Consider the following 23,661-nt stretch of genomic DNA (forward strand, 5'->3'; position numbering starts at 1 on the left):
TGAATCCCCTTCCCCTTGGTCCCAGCCTTAATTCTGGGCGCGCAGGCTGAGGGAGAGAACCCCCAGGCGGGAGGCTGGACCGCTGCAGGGTAGGGGCCGGGTCCAGCTTTCGGGCACCGAGATGCCAAATCCTCCCGCGCTCCTAGAGAGGACCCGGAAGCGCGGCGCAGTCCCGGAAGGCGAGGTGCTGACACACTTCCGGCCTTTGTGACTCATTGTGTCTGTGTCGAGGCGTCAGGAGGGCCTAGGTCCGTGTGCGGCGCCCTTCGGCCGGCCTGAGCCCCAGAGTCAGCTCCCCTTGCTCGCCCAGCGCCCCCAGGCCGCTCCCGGGGCTCACGGTGAGACTTGGGGCCGGCCTCTGGGGGGCGGGCGGGGCCGCAGGGGTGTGCATGGGGGTGGGCTCCGCAGCTGCGGCCCCCGGGTCCCCTCCGGGCTGCCAGGGCGCAGCGTGAAGCGGGTCCGTGCCCCCGTCCCCTTTCCAGGCCCAGCCGTAGGCAGCGCCGTCCCCCGGGGGAGACGTCCTCGCCCTACCCCGGATCCAGGCGGGAAGGGGGCGACAGTCCTTGGCCGGGGTTCCTGGGAGACCTGGGGAGCTGCTGTCTGCGGGCCCCTTCTGGGCCGCCCGCCTGCAGTGTCGTCATCGTCGTTTGACGTTTCTGAGAACCAGGTCGCGAGCGAACCGACCCCTGTCTGATTTTTCCCTGCTCTGCCTTCGTCGCCATTTGCTTTGATTCCAGTGAGAGACTTTTTTTTTTTTTCGGGGTCCTTGCAGGATCTCGAGGTGAAAAATGCGGAAGTCCGAGAAATGGACACGTTTCGAGGTGCCGCATATGTGTTTCCAGATCACCTGCTTCTCTGCACCCCACCCCCACCCCCGAGCGGTGATTAAAGAGTCTTTGAAGCCTAGTCAGAGGGGATGAAGATGTGATTCGGATCTGGTAGGGATTATGGCCATCCCACTCTCAGCTTTGTGGAAATATTTCGAAGGCTGAAAGATTAGGTGGATTTTTCATTTCTGGGTCGTAGTCACTCTGCTTGACTTGGAATGAGAATTTGTGGGAATTGCGCTGGGCCATTAGGAGACTGTTTAACTGAATGACCTTGGATAAGACCAGACACGTCCCCCACCTGTTTTGTCATTGATAAAATCCACTAGGTTTTCTCAAAAGGCCTTTCCAGCTTTGAAGTTCTTTGATTTTGGTCCGCGTAGTTGAAAGATTCAGCTACATTTCAGCCTGACACTGCCCCCCTCCCCTCCCTCCCGTACACAATACGGTACTTTCATTATAGAGAGTGGCTGTTACATGGCCTGGGACCAAAGAAAGCATTTATTGTACAGGCCAGTGCTAGGCGGATTGGAGGTGGTCAATAAATACTTGTTGAACTGAATTGTGGAGGATTCATTTTAACCAGTCAACAAAGCCCTGTTACTGTATTGGGTGGCCAAATGTGGAGAAATAGCTTTATTATTTAGGGAACCGAAATGATAATTTGCCCCAGAATGTTTCTCCAAGTTTGTATTGTCTCCTGGTTACTATGCAAGATTCTTGTTCATTATTTGGGCAGTTTTCACCAAAATTAAAATACAGAGAAGCTAACTACTTCATGCCATAGTCTTTTGCTGATTCTCTGCCTGATCTAAGCACTGACGGTTTTCTAACTTTATATCGTATCTAAATACAGGTGAACGTTATGTGAAGTCGTACCTTTTCATTCTGAGAGAGTGTCATCATCTTTGGGTAGCTACATGTCTTTTAAAGGTAGCTTTCGGAGTTCCAGTTGTGGCTCAGCAGGTTTAGGACACCACGTTGTCTCTGTGAGGATGCAGGTTCAATCCCTGGCCTCCCTCTGGGGGTTAAGGATCCGGCACTGGGGCAAGCTGTGGCGTAGGTCACAGATGCAGCTTGGATCCGGTGTTGCCTTGGCTGAGGCATAGGCTGGCACCTACACCTCGGATTGGACCCCTAGCCCGGGAACTTCCATATGCCCGCAGGTGTGGCCCTTAAAGAAAAAAAAAAAAAAGGTAGCTTCTTCATGTTTTAAAACCTTTTAGAACTCTGTTGAAAAATGGGAGGAGGGCAGTTTGTTTAAACTTTCAAGACTCTGGCTTGGAAAAGATACTGGCCTATTTAGAAGATAGCCTTTGGAATAAACTGAGCTCGTAGCTCCAGGCCTTTTTTGTAAGAAAATCTTTGGTATTTATCTTTAGTAACAATAAGTTACTGGAGGTGATCTTATCTCACTGGGAGAGTGTGTCTGAATGGTTCTCAGCTCAAAGGGACCCCAGAGGTAGTTTCCTGCTCCCCTGTGCCTGACCTCCTTCCCTCCAAGCGTCATTTGACAGATAAGGATACTAGGGGTCAGAGAGGTTAAATAACTCACCGAGGGATGTGTAACTTATTCATGAGAGACTAGAATTCAGGTGTTCCAAGCTGTGCTGCTTTCCCTATTTCAACATTTCTCCCATTGCTTAATCTCTTAAGTAGGCTGCAAATTGGGAAGCACAGTTACAATCTTAAGATGACTGAAAAAAATGAACACTTCTCTAGTGCCTGCTAGATGCCAGATGCTGTTTTAAGTGCTTCCTATATGTTAACTCATTTAATCCTCACAACAACTCTGTGAGACAGGTACTGTTTTTTATCCCCATTGTACAGATGAGAAAATATCTGTACATAGATTAACTAGCCTAAAATCAGCTGGTAGCTGATAGTGCAGCTTAATGAAACTCTTTCGACTTGCCTGTTTATTATAATTCATACAACACTGATTGGCTTATGAATGGGCAAAAAGACTAAATAATATTGTAAATTCAGCCAAGTATTTAAAAAAAAAAACAACAAAAACTAGGGCTTGCAAAGAGGTCCTATTAAGTGGTCTAAGAGATGCAAAGGTGCATACCCTTAACAATTGTCCAGTCGGAAGAGGACAGCATGAAATATTAAATTACAAAGAAAGAAAGACGGTAACAGCGTGCACAGCAAAAGCTTGGAGGAGACCATTAGGGCTGGGTGTTTAGAGAGGAGGAAAGGTTGTGTGTTCAGATCGACTGAAACCTAAACTAAAACCCAGTCCGTCGGCTGCTGTTGGGCCTTTTCTACTGCCCAGAGCAGGAGCAGAGAAATGTTTGGGGCGGGGGGTGCCTGTCACAGTTGGAAGAAGAGAAGCGTCCATGCCTTCATCGCTCCCTTTGGGTCTCAGGTCCTCCTCAGAATCTCTTCTTTGTGAGTCCCACTGACCCAGGGAGTATCCAGCTCTTGAAAACCAGCCGAGGTGTGGGCACAGATCGAGATTCCTCTCCTTTATCCTCCTTGGTTTACCTGAGACACAGTAGCGCCTGCCTAAAAGAGATTTCTGTCACTAGGCTCGTCGGTGCTCCGGCTCTGCTCCGTTGTCCTATTTGCTGGTCCCCCTGGTAGAGTCTAGATGATTCCCACTTGTGTCTCCTGCCGTGTCTCCTTAGTCACACAGCTCCCCAGTGAAAACAGTGGCTGACAGGTGAGCCCCCCCACCCGCCAATAGGTTTTCCTCTTAGAAAGAATCTGTGTGTCCACGGAAGCGCTTCCTTCCCCACATGTTGGGACAGAGCACGTTTGCTGTGATGGTTGGAGGCTGAAGAGAGGAGTCCCATGGACCTAATTCAAATCCTGGCTCTGCCATTATAATTGCCATTTGACCTTGGGGACATAGATATGATCCTTGATATCTGTAAACTTTAGTGTCGTCACCATAAAGTGAGGCAGTAATTGTACCTACCTCCCGAGGGTGCTTTGCGAAATGCCTCGTACATAGAAAGCACTCAGTTAACCTCAGTCTTACTGTTATGCCTCCTAGAGACTTCATCAACAGATGACGGGCAAGTGGCATTTGAGCTTAGCTCTGAATAGTAAGTAGGATTTGAAAAGGCAGAGAAGACTGGGAAGGAAGCCCCAGGTATTGAGTATGATGTGAGATCAGGATGGCAGTCACTATACAAGGCTTATTTAGGAAATATTAAGTCGACTCATTTTGCTGGATGGAAGAGCTTCATGCAGGGAGAGGGAGAAATTCATGGGCAATGGCGCTTGAGGGGAAACTGGGATCCGGGGCTGGGGGTTGATGACTGCAAGGCTGTAGAGTTTCAGGAAGAAGCATCTGAGAGTAAGGTGGGAGATGCAGAGTTCCCATTGTGGCTCAGTGGTTAACGAATCCGACTAGGAACCATGAGGTTGCGGGTTCCATCCCTGGCCTTGCTCAGTGGGTTGAGGGTCCAGAGTTGCCGTGAGCTGTGGTGTAGCTCTGGCGTAGGCCAGCGGCTACAGCTCGGATTCACCCCCTAGCCTGGGAATCTCCATATGCCGAGAGTGTGGCCCTAAAAAGACAAAGGGATTAAAAAAAAAAAAAAAAGGTGGGAGATGCACCATGAGGGGGAGGGAGAAAAGACGGCAGATGAACCAAGAGAGAAGAAGCTGGACTTCACGAAACTAGACAGAAAAATGAGTGTGAACAAAGGCTTGCTTCGCCCTGGTGCTTGGAGAATGAAAGCACGTAGGGGGAGCAGAGAGGAGGAAGGCGAGATCCTGAGCCTGCGTGAGATATCAGTGGGCTCTCTAACCACTAATTGCCACCAAAGGCTGAAAGAAGGTGGCAGGGGGGGCTGTCACAGTTTGAGTTGTTGTTATTTCTTCTATTCTGTTTAACAGAACTAAAGTCTGCCCAGTTCTCTAGGAGGTAAGTGCAAGGAGGACGAGAGTCCTTGTCCCTGAATTAAAATGTAGTTGGGAGGCGGAAACAGGAGCTGCCCCTCAAGTGATGATGATGAGGGCGAGTAGACGTGTCGTAAGGCAGGAACAGAGAAGGCACTCGGGTGTTCACGGGAGGACAGGGTCCATCCTGAAGGGTGAGTGGGGGGAACATTAACGGGCCAGGGAGGCTGAAATACGGGAATCACCACTAAGGAAAGTAACGGAGGTGAAACTGGAAAAGTAGAGCGGGATGTGTTGCTTGAAGACTGAGTCATTGGATGTCAAGGACTCCTTGACACTGAGGACAAAGAGGGTGAGCAGAGCAGACCGTGGCAAGACTCATTGACTACGGTACGCTTGTCTCAGAAGGGGGAGGGATGGGAGCCAGAGAACCAACTGTGTGGGGCTGTGGCACTAGTTAGGCGGGAGATGTGGAGGCTGAATTAAGGTGATAAAAAAATAGTTGTGGGCAGCATAGCAGGAAAAGGTAGTCCAGGAGTTCCCATCATGGCGCAGTGGTTAACGAATCTAACGAATCCGACTAGAAACCATAAGGTTGTGTGTTCGATCCCTGGCCTTGCTCCGTGGGTTAAGGATCCGGCATTGCCGTGAGCTGTGGCGTAGGTCACAGATGCGGTTCAGATCCCTCATTGCTGTGGCTGTGGCATAGGCAGGTGGCTACAGCTCCAATTCGACCCCTAGCTTGGGAACTTCCATATGCCGCCGGAGCGGCCCTAGAAAAGGCAAAAAGACAAAAAATAAAAAGGAAAAGGTAGTCTTTCTTTTGACGTTTCAGAATGAAATGAAAGAAACTAATGCTTACAGGAATTATTTGGCCTCCACTTGGGAGAAGGCTAACCAAAGGACTGATCTCCTGGACCCACTGCCTCTTCCTAGGAGGTCGTGGCTCTCCTGATGCCCCAGTTCAAGGGGGACCCTTTCCTCTAAGCTGCCTTGTTGTCACTTACTCAGAGCGCCTCCAGAATTTGAGTTGAAACCTCTTGGATCGGTTGGCACATCTGCTTTGTACTATATTGGTGTAAAAATGGGAATCGTGCGTCTCATCTTTTTACTCCCCTCAGTCTAATGGGACACCTTGCAAACTGTAGATCTGCAGAAATGCTTAGGAAGCTGACTACTTGTAACCGTAAGGACTTTACAGGTAAGGCTGCTCTGAAGTTGAAAAGCAGAATATACTTCCTGCAGCCGGGAGGGTGCGGTGCAAAACAGCTGAAGGAATCAAGGGGAAGGGCTAGGTGATTTGCAAATGACTTAATTTTCACATTCTTATGATGTTTACAGGGAAAGTCTTTGGGGATGTCTTGGGGGTTTTTTGGTTGTTGTGGGTGGCGGCTTGGCAGGGGGTGCTTGTTTTGTTTTTTTGTTTTTTGGCCACTGTGCAGCAGCTTAATGTGGGATTTCAGTTCCCAGACCAAGGAGTGAACCCAGGGCTTCAGCAGTGAAAGAGCCGTATCTCTAAAACTTGAATTTGATCCTTACTTTTGATGGCTCTAGAAGTGAAAAAGACGCTTCACAAAGATTTGTCATTTCAGAAGGAAGAAAAGCATTGTTGACTCTGCTTATTAGCGAGGGGAACGGGATAACCGCTACAGAGCGGAAACTTTGCTTATTAGTGAGTCATGATTGATCCTATCCACCAGCCATGCTGAATTTTTGTTGCTAAAATTCAACTAGTACATTTCCATTTTCCATGCCTTTACTTTTTTTTTTTTTTTTTTTTTCCCACTGTACAGCAAGGGGGTCAGGTCATCCTTAGATGTATACATTGCAGTTACAGTTTTTTCCCCCACCCTTTCTTCTTTTCCATGCCTTTAAATCACCTGTTCTTACAAACTAATCAAAAGTTGTTTTATAATTTTAGTGAACAGGCTTAAGACCAGCCAAAATTTATTTGGAAGATTTTTAAACAGATTGGGAAATATTTCCAAGTTTTTTTAATGTGTAGACAGCGAGGATTTTCCAGGATACTGAGTATCAGTTTGGCAGTTAAAGTTATGTAACAAGGCACATCTGTTCTCATAATAGTTCTTTCCTCACTCTCTTTTTTTTTTTTTTTTTAAAGCAGCTATTTTCTCACTTATCGGCTGACTTCCTGTTTTGAGTTAGATCAACATTGGCTTTTACCTTCTTTTTTTTTTTTTTTTTTTTTTTTTGTCTTTTTAGGGCTGTACCTGCGGCATATGGAGGTTCCCAAGCTAGGGGTCAAATCGGAGCTGTAGCCGCTGGCCTACACCAGAGCCACAGCAACGCTGGATCTCAGCCGCATCTGCGACCTACACCACAGCTCACGGCAACGCCAGATCCTTAACCCACTGAGGGAGGCCAGGAATCAAACTCACAACCTCATGATTCCTAGTCAGATTGTTTCCTCTGCGCCATGACGGGAACTCCAGTTTTTACCTTCTAATCTGGCTGAGTACAAAATTGCTCTAGGAGTTCCCTGTTTAAGGATCCAGTGTTGTCATTGCTGTGGCTCAGGTTTAGTCCTTGGCCCAGGAGCTGCCACGTGCCATGGGCACGGCCAAAAATTTTTTTAAATTGCTCTAGGTAGAAGCTTCAGCTGTGCCATTTTCTTGTTTGTGAATGTTTGCATCGTTAGTATTTCCCCTAATTATAGTTTCTCTACAAGAATCTTAAAAGCTATTTGTCTTTCTCTCTCTTTTTCGTTTTTGTTTGTTTATTTTAGGTATATTCGACATATATTAGTTTTGGGTGTACAGTATAGTGATTCAGTATTTGTATATATTGCAGAGCTTTTGGGTTTTGTTTTGTTTGTTTGCTTTTGGCCCCTCCACAGCATATAGAGTTTCCTGGCCAGGCATCCAAGCTGCAGTTGCAGCAGTGCTGGATCCTTTAACCCACTGTACGGCCAGGAACCAAACCCGCGTCCTGACACTGCAGAGACACCGCGCCATAATGGGAACTCCTATGTTGCAAAGTGATCAACATAATAAGCCTAGTTAACATCTGTCACCATAGCTACAAAAATTTTTTTGATGAGAATTTTTAATAACTGTTCTCTTAGAAACTTGCAAATATGCAGTACAGTTTCATTATTAATTATAGTCCCCATGCTGTATGTTACATCCCCAGGACTTATTTTACAACTGGAAGTTGGTGTTACTTGACCCATTTTGCCCCCCCATGCCTGTCTCTTGTGTGACATGTGACAGTTCAGCATTTTAGACCAAGTGAGCTTGTTAGTGTCAATTCGTATATTAAATATGGTTTATTTTCTCTCACTCTTGAAATAAACATTCTGATATTTTCTTTCTTTATCCAAAGTGGATCATTTTGTACTGTCCATGGCACCCATAAAATAGAAAATAGAAATAGCTAGATGGTGAATTAGCAAGTCGGGGCCTTCAAATCTGGCTTGAGTGTTGACTTCACTAGGTAGGTAGCCACCTGCTCCTGGCACATCACCTAGGTCATTCCCCTCGGGGTCGTGTCATCTGTGAAACGGTGCTGCTGCTCGAAGTTGCATCTTCCTGCCAGGGTTGTTCTGGGAGGAAGGAAGTGCTGCTCCAGGCTGGTGCCTGGCACCCCGCTGACATTGACTCTCCTTGGGCTGGGCGGGTAAACACATGATGTCAGAACCTGCTTCCTCCCCAGACTCAGGCAAACACCCCGAGGGTGGAACTCACCAGTTGGGGGTCTGTTTGCCAGCCTTAATATCCGAAGGACAGGGCAGCTCTGGAGGTTTTTTTTTTTCCTTTACTGTTTGGAGGCATTTTTCGTGCCTGTTTGTAGCCTTGTATGAACTGTTAGCAACACGTTAGCAAAGGTACGAACAACTCTTTCTTTCTTTCTTTCTTTCTTTCTTTTTTTTTTTACTGCTTCAGGATCAGTACTGAACCAGATATCAGAAAACATCTCCGAGGACAGAAGGGAGAGCACAGACTCTGTTCGGAACAAGTCAGGTTCCTGAGCCTGAATAATGACCGCTGAGTCGAGGGAAGCCACGGGTCTGTCCCCCCAGGCTGCCCAGGAGAAGGACGGCATCGTGATAGTGAAGGTGGAGGAGGAAGATGAGGAGGAGCACATGTGGGGGCAGGACACCAGCCTGCAGGAGTCCCCTCCTCCCGACCCAGAGATATTCCGCCAGCGCTTCCGGCACTTCTGCTACCAGAACACCTTTGGGCCTCGAGAGGCCCTTAGTCGATTAAAGGAACTTTGTCACCAGTGGCTACGGCCAGAAATAAACACCAAGGAGCAGATCCTGGAGCTGCTGGTGCTGGAGCAGTTCCTCTCCATTCTGCCCAAGGAGCTGCAGGTCTGGCTGCAGGAATACCGTCCCGATAGTGGGGAGGAGGCCGTGACCCTTCTGGAAGATTTGGAGCTTGATTTATCGGGACAGCAGGTGAGAAGGGGTGAAACCTAGCATGTGTGAGCAGCTGGGGGACTTTGAGATTGGAGCAAAGAAAACGTTGCTGATTTAAAGCTGGTATGATAGTCTTTGTGGCGCTTTTACCCGCGCTGCTTGGCTCTTAAGCATTCCGGCCCTCTCCCTCCTGCATCCACAGGTGTACTGACTGTCTTTTCGTTTGTTTAAATTCCTGTTTAAAAAGTGGTTTACCCACAAGTCCAACCTATTTGTCCTCAGGTCCCAGGTCAGGTTCATGGACCTGAGATGCTCGCAAGGGGGATGGTGCCTCTGGATCCAGTACAGGAGTCTTCGAGCTTTGACCTTCATCACGAGGCCACCCCGTCCCATTTCAAGCATTCATCTCGGAAACCCCGCCTCTCACAACCGCGAGGTGAGAAGCAGAGTTTTCACGTGGCGGGGGAGGAAACAGACTGTTCGGGCTGGGAGCGCCCTCTCTGTGTTGCTGAAGGCCTGTAATAAAGAAGCATGTTCGTTTCTGTTGTCATCAATATTGACAGAGGAATTATAACTAAATGTCAAAGGAAATATGATTTACCAATCTCAGGAGTTAAATAATGTGACTGAGGAGGGAAATGAAATGTGCATAGTGAACTTGTGTGGACGTTACATATTGGATCGTGTTAGCATTCTGGACGTCTAGCAGATTTTTTTTTTTATAGGGAGGTGCTGAGAAGAGGTGCCATATATCCAACACTCTGGTGTGTTGTAAATTATCTTTAAAAGGGTCATTTAAAAATTCATTTTGTTGGAGTTCCCGTCGTGGTGCAGTGTTTAATGAATCCGACTAGGAACCATGAGGTTGCGGGTTCAATCCCTCGCCTTGCTCAGTGGGTTAAGGATCTGGTGTTGCCGTGAGCTGTGGTGTAGGTTGCAGACTCGGCTCGGATCCCGCGTTGCTGTGGCTCTGGTTTAGGCTGGCGGCTACCGCTCCGATTCGACCCCTAGCCTGGCAACCTCCATATGTCGCTGGTGTGGCCCTAAAAAAAGGCAACAGCAACAAAAAAAGAGTTGATAAAGGCACATTCCTTAACCATTGCGTTTATTTGTGATGACACTTAGGGTAGGAACATTAGAGCTTAAGGCAGCGTTCTGGAGGGTAGGCAGCATCCGCATGCTGGAGAAACCTCTGTAAACCAGCTCGCCATAATGTTGAATCCACCACTGCTGGAGTTCCCGCTGTGGCTCCGTGGTAAACGAATCCGACTAAGAACCATGAGGTTGCGGGTTCGATCCCTGGCCTTGCTCAGTGGGTTAAGGATTGGGCATTGCAGAGAGCTGTGGTGTAGGTCGCAGACACGACTTGGATCCCCCATTGTTGTGGCTGTGGCCTAGGTGTAGGCCGGCGGCTACAGCTCCGAGTTGATTCGACCCCTAGCCTGGGAATCTCCATATGCCACAGGAGCGGCCCTAGAAAAGGCAAAAAGACACAAAAAAATGAATCCACCACTGCCCACCAGCCCCAGTTGTCCTCCGAGGGCTTGTGAGCCCCCGCCACACTCCCCGGGGTGAAATCAGGAGATTGAAGAGGATGTTCCTGGTTTTAAGTGCCAGGTTAGGGCCTCAGGTTGTCAGAGTAACAGCCTTCGAGACCCTGGTGTGTAGTGGGGTCGTCACCCAGTAAACAGCTCTTCACGGAATCGGGGCACTCGCCCTCCTCTCAGTTTCTTCTCGGTGCTCTTCAGCTTCCAGGGTGTTTCCTGACTCTCAGGCGGTTCGCGTGCTCGGTGCTTGATCTGTGCACCTTTTGCTTTAGCTTACCTTTTTCCTGTAGGGTCTGGAATCGTTGCAAGATGTAGTCATTTCGTTTCAAATTCGTTTTTCTAGTATCTTTGCAGCATAGTAATGTCATCTGTTTACCAGTAACGCTTCCAAATGTAACATGACTTGGGAAGGGAAGGTTTTAATTTTGCAGCTCAAAATTTTTCCAGTTTTTCTTATACATTGCAGTTAGTGAGATCCTATCCTGTAGATGTCTTTTATTAGAGGAGTGTCAGCTCCTGCCTTTATACACTTGTGTCTCATTATCCTTCGAACCATGTACATATTTTATCAAAACACCTTTGCTACGTGAGGGAGAAACATAGAGGGACAAAACATGGCCAGAACTTACCCAGAAGCAAGAAGAGCCCCTTCTTGCCCTGTTTTTCAAGATATTACTACTAAAGATTTTTAAGACTGTTTCATTTTTCACAACTAAATAGGATTCTGATGTCCTGGTACACTGTTCCTTGGACTGGAGAAAATTAAATTATGACCCAGACTCAAATCATGGCCTGAATCTTACCCTAACCCTAACCCTAACCCTAAGCCCTCGTGTCTGTGGCTGAGAATAGGAAGCTGTAGTTCTGGCTCTGCCGTTCTTAACAATGTGACAGTAGGCAAGTCATTTACCCTCTTGGGGCCTCAGTTTCCCCTTCTTTTAAACCAGCTGTTTTTAAGAACCCTTTTATGACTCCTGGTTACTCCTGCTTAAGAACAGAAGTCTTGAGAAGATGCAGTTCGTGCTTTGTCTTTGCTGTAGTGTCTGTAGTTATCAGTTCTGTAGCTGAACATCAAACATCAGACATGCTGGTTCAGGAAAGAGGGTGCCCCTGGGCCCTTCTTTGAGGAGAGGCCCAGAGCAGAGCTGGCTTTACTCACAGCTCCTTTCTCCTCCCCCAGCTCTCCCTGCCACCCATGTTCCTGCCCCTCCTCAGGAGGGGAGTCCCAGAGACCAGGCGATGGCGTCTTCACTGCTCACGGCAGATTCCCAGGTGAGCTGTGGGCCCCTCCGCCCTCCTGAGGCCCTCGTGTCAGCCTCTCTTCCCGGAGCTTTTCCAGCAGCCGTGGCCCCGGACACTGGCTTTTCATGCCCCTGCCCACAGAGCAGCCCACTCCCCGCCCGCCCCCCAGAGCCTGGCATGGTCCCCTCTTCTTTACCAGCCTTCTGGAGGTTCGCAGTCACCTCCATCCCCGACTCCCCATTCGGGCAGTGGGACTGTCCCTGAGCCTGGGGGAACTGAGTGTGGGGCTCTCCTGTTATTTCAGGCAATGGTGAAGATCGAGGACATGGCCGTGTCCCTCATCCTGGAGGAGTGGGGATGTCAGAACCTGGCTCGGAGGAATCTCAGTAGGGACAGCAGGCAGGAGAACTATGGGAACGTGATTTCCCAGGGTAAGACTGATGCAGGATGATTGTCTGATGAGATTGTGTTGCCTCTTTTTCGGTTAGTTGAGGGATCTCTGCCCTCAGAGCCCACTGAGCCCCTTTCTCCAGACAGAGAATGAGAACAGTTGTGCTTATTTAACCCCGAAAGTCTGGCCCTGGGACTTCCTCATTCAGGGTGGATTTTTTACCTCTGGGTGGTTTTTGCTGTTTGAAAGCAGAAATACTCTTGGATTCTGAATCCCCACCTCTTTAACCACTCCATCGCCGGGACGCCTTCTGCTTCATTCCCTGTGGATTTAGGTGCTTCTGTTGTGGGGGCGGGTGTCTCTATGTCCCGGCGTAGAGGGCCAGGCGAGAGCCGATCATCGATGTGCTCCTAGCCTGGGACCCCATTCCCGAACCTACCAGGCATCTTTCCCTAGGCTTTCAGTCTTGCCTCCTGTGAGTGCTGCTTGGCACCAGCTTTGTCTGATGCCAGGAGCCTGCGCCGGTACCTCCCTTAGGGTCACGATTCCCAGGTTCCAAACCTCATGATCTTCCAGGAAGAGCTCTGGCTCCTGGGTGTGTAGTCAGAACAAAGACATTCTGAGAGGCACCAGCCAGATAAGGTGACACAGTTGACAGTCCCATCTGTCTCTCTTAGACCCCACCCCCTGGGAGACGTTAGTGCAGGAGGCTCTCCAGTCAGTCCTGACAAGGGAAGGCCGCTTCCTGAGACCTCTGCTGGGGGAGGGCGCAGGAGGGGGAACTGCAGAGAGGCTGTTACTCCAGAAACCTCGGGTTTGTTTGGACCCATAGGCAGAACTGGAGTTTGTGGTTTCTTACTAGTTACTCTTTGGATGAGGTGAAAATTAAGCCAAAATTCTGACCTGTGTTTGCGAGCCAGGTAGTACCCACCCCGCACTAGGTTAAAACAGAGCAGAACATTGGAAACAGCCAGGGAGCTTTGCAGATCGTCCAGGACCTCGGCTTGGAATCCAAAAGAAAGGGACTGATTCCCTCTTCCTTACCAAGGGGTCAGTATTTATGTGATTTCATCACTAAAGTCGGGGGGGTTAGCTGTTCCCCTCACTCAGTGGTTGCATATTTGGGATAGTGCAGACCTACTTGGGAAGGTTTCTGAAGGCCAAGTAAATGAAGACTAGATTGGGGATGATGTTTCTTCCATAGATATGTAAACATATATAAAATAGGGTATGTTACTAAACAGTCCTCAGTCTCTGCTTAAAAACTGACACACAAGGAGTTCCCGTCATGGCGCAGTGGTTAACGAATCCGACTAGGAACCATGAGGTTGCAGGTTCAATCCCTGGCCTTGCTCAGTGGGTTAAGGATCCAGCGTTGCCGTGAGCTGTGGTATAGGTTGCAGATGCGGCTCAGATCCTGAGTTGCTGTGGCTCTGGCGTAGGCTTGGCAGCTACAGCTCCGATTGGACCCCTAGCCTGGGAACCTCCATATGCCACGGGAGGGACCCAAGAAATGGCAAAAAGACAAAACCAAAAAAAAACTGGCACACAGAATATTGCAGTCCACAATAAAAAGAATATCCCAGTGTTTTTGTGTGCAGATTACCAAAGTGAGAGGATCAGCTCACATTTGTACAATTTTATTTTCTTCTGTTACCTCCTTCGTGTGCTGTCTCTGGAATTGTTAACATCTTCTTCTCTGTTCCCAGTAATACTCAGTCTTCTGTCAGTGAAGGATTTACGTACATGTACTAATGCCCCAACCAGCTTCTTCATCTCATCCCCGTGACCTGAGCACTGTCAGCTCTGTGCAGCTCTCGCTGGTGGAGAGAAGCTCTTCGCGGTGTCCGAAGGGCTGCCTGACCTTCCAGGTTCAGCACTCACTTTGCCCGTGAACTCTCGCCTTGTCAATAGATCTCACAGAACTGGCAGAGTGACTGCTTTCCCTTTATTAAGTCTTCCTTTCTTTCTGCTAATGCCACTTACCATTTTCTAGGAAAGACTTGTCCACTCTCTGTTGTTAACTATAAATACTTAGATTAGAACTGCAACGTAATTTTTTAGTTTTTTTTTCCAGCCACACTCGAGGCATTAGGGACGTTCCCAGGCTAGGATCAAACCTGAGCTGCAGCTGGGACCTACACCACAGCTGCAGCAACGCCAGACCCTTAACCCACTGCACGGCAGCGGGAACTCCTAGAACATGATTTTTTTTTTTTAATGTGTACTTATTTGCTTCAAATTAATTACCAAGTGATCAGATTATAGAACCATGGGTTGGGGCCTCTTGTGTTCCTTAGCAACTCATCCCTTCCCGTCCTGCCCGGCTCTGTCCCCTCGGCTCCCTCTCCTCCTCCCTGCACACTCCCTCTGTTCTCCTTTCCACTGTCACCTGCCCTCTCATTTCCCAGCTGTGCTCCCTGTTGTCCCTGTGCTTTTCCCCTTGTTTTTCTGCTGTCTTGTAGCCAGTTCACACTGTGAGGTCCTTCTGCATGCATGTAGGGAAACACCATCGCTTGGCGAGCTGAGATATTCGAAAGGGAAGGGTGCTATTTGTGTTTTCTATTTATCGTGTCAGGTGGTGAAAACAGGACTGAGAAGGAAGAGTCCACCTCAAAGGCCGAAAGTGCAGAAGACGCAGCATCCCATGGGGAGACGGCAGGAAAATTCCAGAAGGATTTCGGAGAAAAACGTGAGCAGCAGGGCAGGGTAGCTGAAAGGCAGCAGAGAAACGCTGAGGAGAAAACTGGCAAAGAAAAGAGAGATCTGGGGCCAGCTGCAGCCAAGGAGAAAAAGCCCAGCCCAGGCGAGAGAGGCCCGCGGGAGAAGGGTAAAGGGCTGGGAAGGAGCTTCAGCCTGAGCTCAAACTTTACCACCCCCGAAGAAGCCCCCACGGGCGCCAAGTCCCACAGATGCGATGAATGTGGTAAATGCTTCACACGGAGTTCAAGCCTTATTCGCCATAAAATAATCCACACTGGAGAGAAGCCCTATGAATGTAGCGAGTGCGGGAAAGCCTTCAGTCTCAACTCGAACCTTGTCCTGCATCAGCGAATCCACACGGGAGAGAAGCCTCATGAATGTAACGAGTGCGGCAAAGCCTTCAGTCACAGCTCCAATCTCATCCTGCATCAGCGAATCCACTCGGGGGAGAAGCCCTATGAATGTAACGAGTGCGGGAAGGCCTTCAGCCAGAGCTCAGACCTCACCAAGCATCAGAGAATCCACACCGGGGAGAAACCCTATGAATGTAGCGAATGTGGAAAAGCTTTCAACCGAAACTCCTACCTTATTTTGCATCGGAGGATCCACACCCGAGAAAAGCCGTACAAGTGCACCAAGTGCGGCAAGGCCTTCACCCGGAGCTCCACGCTCACTCTGCATCACAGAATCCACACGCGCGAGAGAGCCTCCGAGTACAGCCCGGCCTCCCTCGATGCTTTTGGAGCCTTCCTGAAGAGCTGTGTGTAAAGGAGCCCTTGTCCACAAGCCGTTTCCCCCTTTTGTTGCTAAAACTATTTCAGAGATGGGTGCCCACGGAGGAGGGAAAAAAAAAAAAAAACCAGCCTCAACAGGTTACAAAAACAAGAAAAATCACACTTAAGGATCCTTCCAGTTAGGTCAGCAGTGTTCTGCCTTTGCCTCGTCTGTGGGCAGGTGATTCTTCCTTCCCCTCAGCCCCTGCAGGGAGAAGCTGGTCATGTAAATAGCCCACGTGCTGTGTCCACGCAGGACAGACGCGCACCCGTGGGAAAACATCAGGCTTTCCAGGAACGAGGCTCCCTTGAGGGCGCTCTTGGCCAACCACGAAACACAATTGAGAGATTAAGATGGGCTCTGTCAAAATGAAACCCGCTCGCCTCACACAAGCCCTGCTTGGCCAGCCGTACCTTGCTGAACCTTACTTCTCAAAAAAGGCACAGTTCAAACAGAAACGACATTGGGACATGCTGCTCAAACTAGTTATATATATATATATGGTTATATATATATATATATATATGGTAAGTTATATACGGTCACTGGTAGCCTACCAAAGCTATAGAAATCTCGGACTCTGCTCATCAGTATCAAACCAAAGATTTCTATCTCTTCTCGAAAGAGAGGGTACGTGCACCAGTCTGCAGTTCCAAAGGAAGGCCACACATGTGGATGGTTCTGTCCTCACCCCTGAGAGAAATTCTACTGAAAGTGGCAACAGCAATTCAAAAACACGTCTCTCCCTTCCCTTGGTGAAACCCCGCAAGCACCATGGCACTCCTAGATGCATTTCTCCACAAGGTAGCACTTGATTGTGTACTGTCTCTTAATCCGTCACTGTTTCGTGTGTGAAAGTTGGCATCACTCCCCCAGAGATGCTTCTGTCGTCTGTCGTCACAGGATGTGTTTGGATCCCAACAGCGCTATAGCCAGTGCTGAACACATAGGAAGTGCTCCTTATGTCTCATGTCCAGCAGGACTTTGACCTTTATGACAAAGCCTGTGGGTCCCGGGTACCGAGATACGGGGACCTCGGCCCGCTTGGGGAGAGGACTTCCAGAGCCCAGGGCGTGCTCACGCTCCAGGGTCGGATGCTATTTCGGTCCTAAATATCAAAGAAAAAAGAAAAGGCGCTGGTAAGCCGCCTGCATGGACTCTCTCTAAACACAAACCAGAGAGTAAATACCATGGAATGTCAGAAACTGTGTCCGCATCCTCTTAAGAAAAACGGGGCGTTCTCGTGTGGTTCAGCGGCTTAAGGATCCAGCGCCGTCCCTGCGGCGGCCGGGGCGGGTTTGATCCCTAGCCCCGGAACGTCCGCATGCGGCGGGTGTGACCAAAAATAATAATAAAAAAAAATACGAACACTTAACCAAGGCCAGTGCTTGACGTCTTTCTGTGGCGAAGATCTTACAGAATTTCTTCAGTCAGCTTCTGAACAGTGATGCTTGGGCACTTTCTGAATCCACTTGTAACTGTAAATAAGAAAGTTCAGAAGGTGTGATTTTTGTTGTTTTTCCGAAGAAGGAACGTAGGAGGGAGCATTTTTTCCCCCCACACCTTCCAGAAACTTCGAAAACACATTTGACATCATTAGCTGGCAATTACTAAACGTGTCTGTTTCGCTGGAAATTCACCCACCTGCGGGGATGTGGTTGTATCACAGGCGCACACACCGCACAGTCTTCTCTGTTTCTCCTCGCTGAGGACTGAGGGGAGCTTATGAAACTCTGATCTTTCCCGTCACCTGTGCAGGAGGATGCGTCAGCTTCTGCATGGAAGCTCATGACACCATTTTCAGATACACATACAAGAGACCCAGGTATCGAGGCGGCATACGAAGCCGTCAGGGCCTCAGCTAGAGATGACTGCTCGTGAGAGCATGTGATTGCTTGCAACAGCCTTGCGGGAGCTTAGAAACAGGCCAACCAACCACACCCCTGAAGACTGTCCCCATAACTGGAGACACCCCCCCTCTTCCTCCCCCGCAAGGAGTTTGAGAGTTTTCTGTCAATAAAACTGGTCATTCGTCACTTCATGGGGAGCCGAGGAGGTGAGGGCCACTGTGGCCTCTTGCTCCCGTCCAGGCTGACATTCTGCACAGAACTAATTCTCCGGCCTCTCTCTATACCTGGGACCAACTTCAGCTTCCCTGTGGCTTCTAAGCCCTTGTATCAAGCACCGCCTGCGGGAACTTCGGGAAGTCAGCTGATGACAAGAGTATTTCTATCCAATTTAAGAAAAACAGGAGAGGTACTCCAGAAGAGCAAACCTAAGTAACTTTTATAGCAAAGTAAAAGTAGAGTAAATGCTTTGAGGGATTTTCTTCAAAGTAAGACACAGTGATGGTTGCGCAGAAAGCTGCTGGTGCTTTTGAGCGAAGACTTTTGCTTCCAGGAAACCACTAGAAGCAGTGAGGTGCTTAATTCCAGATGCTGATCAAAGCATCGACTGTTCGGAAGAGGGAAAACATTGGTTAGTTCCACATTGGCCTTTTTGAGCAGCAACTACATGCCAATATAATTCAGCCATCATTTTTGTTTTGGGGGTTTTTTTTTAATGGAAATGACGTAGAACCTGTGCCCCACATTTAATTCCCATTTTACTGCAACATCGTCCTGAGGCTGTGGCACGGCTCCTGGGGTTGCTTCAGATCCTCAGCAGAAGCAGCTTTTTGAAGGCATGTCTTCTGAAGAAAACAGGCTACCGCTGTTGTATTAAAACCATTTGCACCGCGTTCACGTCTTTTATCAGCTGCTCCGTGCACCGCGTGACTGGGTCATGGTCCAAAAGGTTTATAGCATCTAATTCATGTTCAGGAGAGTCATTCAGAAGTTCTTGACTGGCTGAAGTCTGTTTACAGTTTAAGTACTCTATAGTTAACTGTTGGCATGCTAATTGACCCCATAGACGTTTTTGAGAGGTTTTAAAAAATATACTTTAACCTTGCCAGGAAGAGAAGAAAAATTCTTCAAGCTGGTAGGGTATTTGTTCCTACTTCTTCCCATTAGGCAAAGCTAAATAAAGCCTAAGGCTATAGATGGATGAGGCATCTTGATTATGTAGGGCACTTAGCGTTTTCTTAAAGGCGTAAGAGTGAAACTGCTACATATGCACAGAGAGGTTGACACCTCTGATATGTGAGACAGCTCACATCTTACATACAGCAGAGAATTCATTCCAGGAAGGAGCCTCTTGAATGTGATACATACGGCAAAGCCTTTCATCCCATCTCAGCCCTGAGCAGCAGAAAGCTGACACTGTACATAAACGTTATGAATATTCTGTGTGAGGAGAACTTTTCTTGTATAGCACTCACTGCTTTGGGCAGAAAGTGAATTCCGTCAGTATGTTCCGATCATGTAATGAATTTCAGAAACACTGCAGAAGCTCAATCTTAACTCCAGAGGATCCATGGAAGACAAAAAAAAAAAAAAAAAAAAAAGTGGGGAAATGCTAAAGAAATAGCAAAATGTACAACTTCTTACAAAGATTGTCAACATTGGGTACTTCTATATATTTTGTACGACTGTACCGTCGGTGTCTGTGTTTTGTACCTCTAGCCCCTGTTATTCTGTATATTCCCTGTAAACAGATAATGTATTTTATTTTAATCTATTTGACAGAAGACATCACTCCAAGAGAGCAAAGATCTGGAGTGAGTCATGAAGTTGATGTGGTTATGGACGAAACGCCAGTTCACAGAACTGAGAAGGGAGAAGAGGAGAAGAAATCTTCATAGTTTGGTGCTTATCATGTCCAGAGAGGAGATGAGTAGATTCGTTAGGAGAGACAGGTTAATCGGGCACTAAAATGGAACAGTTCCTATAAACATTAGCGGCTTCCTGAGAGCTTTCTCCGCAAAGCCAGGAAGTTGACCTCCTAGCTGCCGGATCACCACGTCAGGCAATGAGAATGGGTTCTCTGAGCTCGTTGCGGGGGGAGTAAGGTCTGCTCCATGACCTGGGAGAAGGGAGTGTCCTGGGAAGGCCAGTGGGACCACTTAACCTTGACCGGATGCTCTAAACCGTAGTCCCGCTTCCCCCACTAACTCGTAAATCTTTGTGCTTCGAAAAATGGGGGTAGAAGAGCACCACGATGGGCTCTTTCCTGGAAAATAGGCACAGATGCATCCCATTCGTGGCATTGCAGGAAGGCTTAAGAAGCATTTTGAGATTCTCCTCTTGGCCGGCTCCTGTGTACCTCCCCTGCCCCCGCTTCCTTCCCCAGGCTTGTGATTAGGAGGAGAGAGGGCTTGTGAAGAGTCTTGGCTGTGAAAGAACTTTTTTCCTAATTTCTGTCCTCGAGTTAATCACCTTTTCTTGCAGGGTCTGGTCACCCTGATGTACTCATCTAAAGCGAGCCAGCCGGGTTCATCCTGCCATCTTCCCGGAAGAGTCCTTGTGCGAACTGGAGTCACAGTATTAAAACGTAGTCAAACAGCGACAGCAATACTGGCCAGAGGAGGCATCTTTTTGCGTGTTCTGCTCTGTGCAACTTCTCAGAAATATTTACACGGGGGCTGTGGTTCCCCAGCTGGGAAACCAGAGGAAGGTCTGCAGATCGCAAAGCGAAATAGAGAATCAGAGAAAAGGCAATTAAGTGGTATAAATAGATGTTTTCGTAGAAGTTAGAGTAGATTTTTATTTCAGCTACTACTGGAGAATATAATAAAGTTATTTGAAAAGGTTCCCTAACATTTAGGTTTCGTTTTTAGAGTGGACATACTACTGTACATTTAAAAGTAGTTACTTATTTTGCTATTCAAATTAATTTTTTATTATATCTCAAAGTGAAATTATCCGTTTCACTTTTCCAAGCTTTGTAGAACAAACTTGAAGTTACAGGGAGGTAAGCCATCTCCAATTCTGCAGGTCAAACAAACGTTTGGGAAATATTTTAAACATCTCATAATGCGGAGTGTCTTAACATGAGTTTCACGTTGTCTGGTTCTGTTTAATAGTAGATGCCATAAACCTCATGTCTCTCTCTTAAAAACAGTGGAAGGTAACAAGTGGAATTCGGTTGACTTCTAAACAGTGATCTGCTGTCATTTTAACAGGTTTCTTTTCATCTTTGAGATTCTCACCTCCTTTTACAAAAGAATCATGAGTCACTTCAGATTACACCATAATGAGGAATGTTCATCGGTCTTAAAATCGCATTTGCTCCCTTCAGCAAGGGCTCACTAGGCGGTCAGGCTGAGTGTTTTGAGATACGGAAAATAAGGTCTGTGAGTGATGGGAAGATGGTATGGAAACTGGGGATTTCGTTCTAGTTTCTGATTTGGGTTTCAAGTGTCTTTAGTCCAGGGTAAGGGACTGGGCAGCTGCCATGGCCCCAGGTCGCTATCAGTTAGTCTCCAGACAAGGTCAGGGAGGAGAGTGGGGAGGAGGGGTTTCAGGGCCGGCCTCCCAGCTCAGGAAGAGTCTGAGGCCTGGGGGGCGGGGAGCGTTGTCGGGAGCCACGGCCTGCCCACCCCCCACCCACACCCCAACCCTTTGCACCATTTACCAGTTGCAGGAAGGTTTCCGTCTGCCCAGGCAAGGACAAAGCATATTTGACTTGGAGGTGCTTCTGCTGGTTGCAGGGGTTCTTACTGTGAAAAGCCGTGTGAGGGGGGCTGGGTGGGAGGAGGCGGATGGTGATTGTGCGGGAAGATCTTGTACTAAAAATACATGAGCTTAGGGGCACAGGGTGGGATGTGCAAGCAAAATCTGCGGTTATTTTAAAATGAACATGTATTTTTATTAACTTTGAGTTAAATATAGATTATTACAACCAGGTCAACATGATAAGCCTAAATCTATATAGAGAGCTAACTCAGGCATTGTCTTGTTCATCTGTACACAGAATGAAACAGACCTTTTCCTGTTTTGTCAGGTCCTAGTTTCTTTTAGTTTAGAATAAATTAGACCAAAAGGAGAAACTTGTTTGTCTTTGTATACCTGCAGAAGTAAGTTATTGCTGTTAAAACCTGGCCTTTTCGTTTCTCTGGGTCTTTGAAGAGTCCAGCTGCTTGTCTCTGTTCAGTAAGTGATTTGTAAATTGCATCTGTTCATTTAAAAATCCTCATTAACATTTCTAGAAAGGCTTCTTTTAATAAATAATGGAGTCTTAGAGGAAAAGAGATATTCTTATTTTTTAAAGCTAGGAACCTCCTCCATTGAAAATAATAACTTGAACATTGATCGAAAGTTTCAATCACAAGCAATGGCAGCAAAGTAAAATTTATATGCATTTATAGTCGTCCATTTTAGGAGGCCGGTGGTGTCAGACAAAAAAAAAAAAAAAATGTTAGGGTAGTGAGGTCGGGGAAGGAAATTGGGATTTGTAATATTCTCTTTATGTTGTTTCTCTGCTGGGTCATGGTAAAACAATAAATTATCATCTCTAGGTGGCAGTAGTTGTGATGTTTGTTTTTTGTTGTCCTTTGTTGTGTAAAATTCATATTTTGGGTAAAAGTACAATTTCAAAGTCAAAACCTAGAACTGGGAGTTCCCACTGTGACTCAGCGGTAAGAACCCAACTAGTATCCATGAGGATTCGGGTTCAATCGCTGGCCTTGCTCAGTGGGTTAAGGATTAAGGATCGAGCATTGCCATAAACTGTGGTGTAGGTCGCAGGTGGGGTTCGAATCCCAAGTGGCTGCGGCTGTGGCATAGGCTGGTAGCTGCGACTCCAATTTGACCCCTAGCCTGGGAATTAGCATATGCCACGGATGTGGCCTTAACAAGCCAAAAAAAAAAAAAAAAGAAAGAAAAGAAAACAGGAGTTCCCCTCGTGGCGCAGTGGTTAACAAATCCGACTAGGAACCATGAGGTTGCGGGTTCAGTCCCTGCCCTTGCTCAGTGGGTTAATGATCCGGCGTTGCCGTGAGCTGTGGTGTAGGTTGCAGACGAGGCTCGGATCCCGCGTTGCTGTGGCTCTGGCATAGGCTGGTGGCTACAGCTCCCATTCGACCCCTAACCTGGGAACCTCCATGTGCCGCGGGAGGGAGTGGCCCAAGAAATAGCAAAAAGACAAAAAAGAAAACAAAACTAGAACTGTGATCCACAAACAGTCTTCACCCAGTGGCATGTTTTGCATAGTCTCACAAGAGCTTAGAGCTCTAGGCAGCTTCTTAGAGGACTACAGAATGAAAACACATGGAGTAAAGTTTCTTGTTAACGATTCCCCAGAATGTAATTTTCTCATAAGATGGAACCATTAAAATAACTTTGACCACTATGAAACTTAGGAAACTGAACATCCTAATGGTAGAAGCAGCAGGTAAAGCTGATGGTTGAGACCAAACCATGAGCTCTAACCCAATAATGTAATTGTGTAACCTACTGAAACAAATACATATGGAAAAAAATGTTTTTCTTTGTCTCATTTAAATAATTGGTTTTGGGGGGGGGAGTTCCCGTTGTGGCTCAGTGGAAACGCATCTGACTAGTATCCATGAGATCACAGGTTCAATCCCTGGCCCCTCTCAGTGGGTTAAGGATCCGGTGTTGGCGGTAAGCTGTGGTGTAGACCAGCAGCTACAGCTCTGATTGGACCCCTAGTGTGGAAACCTCCATGTGCCGTGGGTCCGGCCCTAAAAAGACAAAAAAGAACTGATTTTTTTCTCCCCCACCCTATTTAGAAACCAGAGGGAGGTGCCGAGTGTTCTGTTTTCCTCTGGCTTCAGTGGAATCTCCTTAAGGAGTACTCACCCCTGCCCTCCTGCTTTCCAGGGCTATGATGAGATAGACAAAAAAATTTTTAAAGTTCTTCCTGAGCTCAGTTATTCTGTATTCATCACCTGCATGACCCCACAACTGTTTATGAGCAGCCCAGCACGGCGGTTACACATGCAGGCATTGGAGCCAGTCTGCCCAAGATCAAGTCCTTCATCTACCACTTGCTGTACCTTAGTTTCCTCATTGGCAAAAATGGGCAGAG

At 47.7% G+C, this 23,661-nt stretch overlaps 1 protein-coding gene across 4 annotated transcripts; it reads left to right on the forward strand.

Annotated features, from left to right (window-relative positions):
* The first annotated feature begins 207 nt into the window (after positions 1–207).
* LOC146404366 (zinc finger with KRAB and SCAN domains 1) lies at positions 208–22,132 on the forward strand. Of its 4 annotated transcripts, XM_085016614.1 has the most exons (8): positions 208–338; positions 8,591–9,108; positions 9,352–9,505; positions 11,797–11,888; positions 12,163–12,289; positions 14,828–14,941; positions 19,356–19,475; positions 20,058–22,132. In XM_085016614.1, the coding sequence occupies exons 2-7, from the start codon at positions 8,686–8,688 to the stop codon at positions 19,469–19,471; spliced, it is 1,026 nt and encodes a 341-aa protein (XP_084872740.1). In that variant the 5' UTR covers positions 208–338; positions 8,591–8,685; the 3' UTR covers positions 19,472–19,475; positions 20,058–22,132. The 4 variants fall into 4 exon arrangements, with proteins under 4 accessions (XP_084872740.1, XP_084872741.1, XP_005661943.2 ...); XM_085016615.1 differs by lacking the exon at positions 19,356–19,475; XM_005661886.4 differs by having other exon boundaries at positions 14,828–22,132.
* Positions 22,133–23,661: the final 1,529 nt, after the last annotated feature.

The sequence above is a fragment of the Sus scrofa genome, chromosome 3 (genome assembly GCF_054392235.1).
Source record: "Sus scrofa isolate SSC_HxYL_T2T_F1_AM1 chromosome 3, Sscrofa_HxYL_maternal_Yorkshire_Landrace_v2.0, whole genome shotgun sequence".
Classification (NCBI taxonomy): Eukaryota; Metazoa; Chordata; class Mammalia; order Artiodactyla; family Suidae; genus Sus; species Sus scrofa.